Source organism: Microtus ochrogaster, linkage group LG4, assembly GCF_000317375.1.
Source record: "Microtus ochrogaster isolate Prairie Vole_2 linkage group LG4, MicOch1.0, whole genome shotgun sequence".
Classification (NCBI taxonomy): Eukaryota; Metazoa; Chordata; class Mammalia; order Rodentia; family Cricetidae; genus Microtus; species Microtus ochrogaster.
The window spans coordinates 63,510,908-63,516,543 of record NC_022030.1 but is presented as its reverse complement, the minus strand read 5'-3'; the positions used below and the strand labels follow the sequence as shown (position 1 = coordinate 63,516,543).

General features: G+C 42.8%; 1 protein-coding gene across 1 annotated transcript in view; it reads left to right on the top strand.

The window, feature by feature from the left end:
• Nucleotides 1–5,636, top strand: part of Trpm8 (transient receptor potential cation channel subfamily M member 8) — a 75,827-nt gene that overhangs the window by 63,111 nt on the left and 7,080 nt on the right. Inside the window, exons 22-23 of the mRNA XM_005361717.2 lie at nucleotides 2,547–2,646; nucleotides 3,875–3,908. Coding sequence (XP_005361774.1) covers nucleotides 2,547–2,646; nucleotides 3,875–3,908 — 134 coding nt within the window. The remainder of the gene's footprint in view (nucleotides 1–2,546; nucleotides 2,647–3,874; nucleotides 3,909–5,636) is intronic.

Below are 5,636 nucleotides of genomic sequence, written 5' to 3'. Positions count from 1 at the left end.
AGAGCTGTCCAGTCTCTGACCTCACTTCCTCTTCCGCCCAGCATTCTGCTCCTCCCACTTACGTTCTAACCTATCAGGTCAAGCAGCTTCTTTATTAAATCAACCAATGACCTTCCTCCATCAAGAGACTTTCCAGCCAGCTGAGTCACTCCATGCTCCCTTGCTGCCTCTTGCAGAGGACCAATTCTAGAGACCACAGCGCTCTGCCTCTCCCAAGGACTCCAGCTGGCAGCTCATTCCCGAAGCGTATTTTGTGTTTGCTTCCAAATGATGGGGAGGTCATTAATTTTGAAATTACCCTTCTTTAGAGGAAAGACTATAAGACTTTTTTCAAATAATTCTTAGAATGTCAGACTCCAAACTTTCTTTTTTATCCCCCCTTGTTTGATAATACCTTCAAGTTGGTAATTGCATTTTTAGAAAATTTATTGTTTCTTTTCTCATTTGGAAGGCAATATAGACTCTTTATAGAACATTTGAAAACTACAGGAAAGCACAAATAAGGATTGAGGGCAGACAGGACCAGCATCCAGAGATAAATATCAATAGTTAGTATTGATTTCTGTGGGAATGGATATTGCCTGGAGTATAGTATGCAAAAATTCATAGAATAATTGATTCATTTATACAGCTGATGATGCATCATAAACATGTTTAGACCTATAAACAAATAATGTCTATGCTAAGAATTTTAACTATGAGATATTCTAGTGTATGGATATGCCATAGTTAACTTAACCAAGCCCTTATTGTTAAATATGTAGTTTGGTTAAGCTCTTCAGAAAGATACACACACACACACACACACACACACACACACACACACACACACATGCAGGTGCCTGCAGAGGAAAAGGCACTTGATGCCCCTGGAGCTAGAGTGATAGGCGGCCCTAGTTTGATTCTCAGTAATATATGAGGTTGTGATAAAAAGTGGTATATGTGCATTTTTGAGAACATGAATCATTTTCATATTAATTCTAGAAGAAAATGTCTAGATAAAGAATATGTATTATCTCTGATTCTTGGGTAATGTCTCCCATAACCTTCTCATCCTCTCTTAAGTAGTAATAATGGATGGACTCTTTTTTTATAAGATGGGTGGGTGCTTCTACATATTTTTGCTGGCACAAATATGGACTTCAGAGCCTGCCAATTTTTCAGTACACTTGGTGAAAATGCCAGGTCACCATTTCACCTAGTCTCTCTCTCGCTGTTAAGGAAGCTGGCCATTTTTTCTTGGCTGTTTGTCGTTCTTGTTCTGGCTGCTGGTGTCCAGGAGCTTCAATCTTGTTGAGCTCAAAGATTTACTTTGAAGGAAAGACAATGGAAACTACTCCAAAATGCACTTGAAAGGAAATAGGTTAGGAACTGTTTTGAAAAGTAATAACAGCCATTTAAAGATAAAGGCATGTTTGATTTTGGTATTTTCTCAAATCCAGTCACTCACGTATTACTCTGATCTCCAATTAATTTTTTTTTCAGTCTGGTAAGGAGTTAGAGTTTATAGACTCTAACATGAGAATGCACACATTTAAACAGTAAGTTAAGGGTAAAACCCACACAAATTACTGGGTTTGGTGGTACACACCTTTAATTCCAGCACTCCAGAGGCAGATGCAGGCTGATCTCAGTGAGTTTGAGGCCAGCCTGTTCTACTAAGTGAGTTCTAGGATAGCCAGGGCAGTTATAGAGAAACCCTGTCTTAGAAAAAAGAAAGAATGAAAGAACAAAATAACAAAAGACAGACAGACACAAAGAATGAATGAACAAAATAAGGAAAGAAACCTGACCAAATAAACAAACCACAAATCTATTTCAACTATTGTGCAGCCACTTACACAAACATCTCTTTCCTGTTCCCATAAATTCCTGGAGGTTGGTGTCCATTGCAAACATTAATTATCTTGATGATGTGGTTTTTCATTTGGCCTCCATCCGAAAGGCCCAGACACCGTAAGAAATTGAAGTAAGAATCTCTCTGGAACAGGTCCCAGGCTAGTTTGTATAGTTGGCCCTGGCTTAGAGGAAAGGGGAAGATTGGAGGTAAGGCTTTCTTCACAGTCCACTCCCAGACCACCTGTCTCAGACTAGAATCAATGTCATCGGATTGCCCTCCTCTATAAAACTCCTGACTTTAGATTGGGAGTTCAAAACCTGAAGTAAATGTCCAACCAAATGGCTTAGTGTTTCCATGTCATCAAAGCAGAGGAGAGGGACTCACCAAACGTGGGCACCCAAATCATGAGTGGAGTGATCTGAGTCTCAAAAGACACAGGTAAGTTTCAAAGGGATCTCTGTTTAGAATAAAGATTACATTCTTAGTTCACACAGTCAGCGCCCACCTTCATTCTTGCTGATAAATCTGTTAATATTCCGTGGCTCTGCCTCTGTCACTGGTAAGAGACGGTAGTCAGGTCTACTGCTAGAGATCAATCTAACTGTCTTAGTCCCAGAGTCTCTCAGATGCCTGCCTGGCAGGCGTTGGTTTGGGAAATGGAGGCAAACGTGACAACCTGAATGTTTTTCTTTTCTCATTCTTTCAGGTTTCAGAAATGAGGACAATGAGACATTGGCATGGGAGGGTGTCATGAAGGAGAATTACCTTGTCAAGATCAACACGAAAGCCAACGACAGCTCAGAGGAGTACGTCAGTCACTCACTTCTGTAACAAGGCACCCTTTGCATATAAACTGGAAGGACAGAGACAGCTTATCTGAGCATGCTCAGTAAGGCGTGTTTCCATTGGCGAGTGACAGTACTACTGAAGCAATTGTAGATGGCAAATACTTAGACGTATGCCAGCCACTCCCTCTATACAGGCAGAGATCACACCTCAGTTAATCTGATTGTTCCCCTAAAGAACATGGGATAGAAAGGGGTCCCAAGAGGCTGTATCTTTCTCTTGGGACAGTGAGATGTCCTGTGTTCAAGGCACTGAGATCTGAGCTAAGCCTTTAATGGCTGAGTTGGGTGGTAGTGCATGCCCTGAATCCTAGCACTCAGGAGGCAGAGGCAGGCAGATCTCTGAGTTCAAAGCTAGCTAGGTTTACAGAGTGAGTTCCAAGACAGCCAGGTCTACACAGAGAAACTCTTGTCTTAAAAAAAAACAAGCAACCAAACAAAAGAAGATGAGGAGAAAGAAGGATAGACATTATCACCCATAGAGCCAAGAAACAAGAGCCACAGTTGCAGAAGTGAGTTCCAGGAAGACCCAGAGGTCATGGGTAATTGTATTATCTTGCAGAAACTACCGACACATTTGTCTCTGCAATGCTGGACAACAGAGGTAGAAGGTGGCTTGTTACAAGTTTTCTCTAGGAAATGCTGTCATTTTTAAATTGTGTGGGACTTTTTATAAATTCCTATGTGGCCTAGTGACCTTTTATAAATCCCTATGTGACCTAGTGACCTTTTATAAATCCCTGTGTTTCACTTTTTCTAAGAGTTTAGCACACTTCCAAATCTACTCTAACCAGTAGGAGTAAATATGAGAACAACCAATCTATTCGCTAGAATCCACACAACTACCAAAGGGTACACTGCTCTTTCTCTTGAGACAGCATGGATGCCTGTATTCTAGACTTCCGTATTCTGGTTATGGAGGAAGGCAGATCTTCTGAGTCAGCTTTCACCACTCCTGTCAGCAGGACACGCATGACTTTTCCGTCTGTCTAATTGGGCTGAGAAAGGAATTCTGCTTTGCTTGGAGATGAGGAAGAAAATCAGAGAGATCAGTGCAGCTGATGCTGGCCTGAGCCCAAACTGGAGACTGTACACAATCTGCCTCCGTCCTTTGAAAGATGAAAACAGGGTCAAAGAGCCCCCCCACCCCCGACTCTTTCTCTTAGTTTATTTTCTGATTTCCTTGCAGGATGAGGCATCGGTTTAGACAACTGGATACAAAGGTATGGCTCAGAGTTCCAGAAGCATTTATTTTATCTTTAAGTTTTCAGCTATAGGGTGGTCAGAAAACAAAAGAAGGCATTCATTGTTTTAAAGAAATTAGACATGGTTCTGTTCAGCTGTCTGCACAACTCGCCTAAGAGCGGGGGACTGGGGCAGAATTGCTTCTTAAGCTCTCAGCCCTCTTGTAGAAGAGCCCAGAAGTGCCACTTCTGTTAGGTTTAACTGTCAACTTGACACAATCTAAAATCACCTTGGAAGAGGGTCTCAGCGGGTAACTGTCTAGATCAGGTTATCCTTTGGGCACGTCTGTAAGGGATTGTCTGAATTACATTAGTGGATGTAGGAAGACCCGGCCCACTATGTGTGGCACCATTCCCTGGGTTTGGGTCCTAGACTGCATAAGAACAGAGGAAATGAGCTGAGGTCATGCATGCATGCATTCTCCCTGCTCTTCCTGTGGATGTGATGTGACTAGCTCCCTCAAGCTTCTGCTGCTGTGAATATACTTAAGGAATACAGCCAGGTGTTTCGATGCACGTCTACCATGTCTACATTGTAAAATGATTGCCACAATTCAGCGTTGGAAGCCCTATCCACGTAGTGCAGAGCCTCCCGCATCCCACGAGCTGCCTCACTGAGCTGCCGAGCTGCCTCTACCTCCCTTTCTGTCACCTTCTCTGTCCTCTTCCCACTCTGAACAACCAAAATTCCCTCCTTTCCACTCGTAGAAATCTGGGGATCTTGTTCTGAATTTTTGTTTCTAGAGCAAGAATTTAGCATAGTTTTGCTTTCCTTTATTTCCTTTATGACTTTATTTTTGAACAGCTCCATTGAGATATCATTGATACAAATTCAATATATTTGAGGTATACAGTTAGATATTTTGATTCATGTATACGTTGCAATATTAACACCACAATCCAGCCTAGCTAATTTACATACTCGCATAGTTACTATCTGCATGTGTCCTAGGATTCACTGTAAGACCTATGATCTCAGCACATCTCATGCATATAGACGATGTTAATGTCTAGATGGATATTAGCATATGAATACAGTATAATAGTGGTCATTCTCACCTCCGTGTACAGATCCTTTCACATTCCTCCCTTCCCTAACCCTTCTGACTATTTTAGGCTGACGATGCGAGTGAGATCACATGGGAGGGGGTTGCCCGTCTGTGCCTCGCTTATTTTACCCAGCACAGTGCCATCTGGGCCACCTGTTCCCTGCAGATGTAGGGTTTCCTTCCTTCCTCTAGGGTGAAACTGTTCTCCACGGTGTCCATGAACCACATTTTTCTTTACCTGTCAATCTGTTGCCTGACACTTGGGTTGTTTCTATGTCTGTAGCTGGTGCTGCAGTGAACAGGTCAACATGGGCTACCTTATCCTCATCCTCCTGACATCAGCTCTTCAGCTGGGTTCCAGGAGTGGGGTAGCAAGGCCATTTTTAATGTTTCCAGGAACTTCTGTATTGTTTTCCATAACAGGGAAACCATTTTTTTTATTTATTTGTTTATTTATTAAAGATTTCCGTCTCTTCCCCGCCGCCTCCCATTTCCCTCCCCCTCCCCCAATCATTCCCCCTCCCTCCTCAGCCCGAAGAGCCATCAGGGTTCCCTGCCCTGTGGGAAGTCCAAGGAACCCCCACCTCCATCCAGGTCTAGCAGGTTGAGCATCCAAACTGCCTAGGCTCTTACAAAGCCAGTACGTGCAGTAGGATCA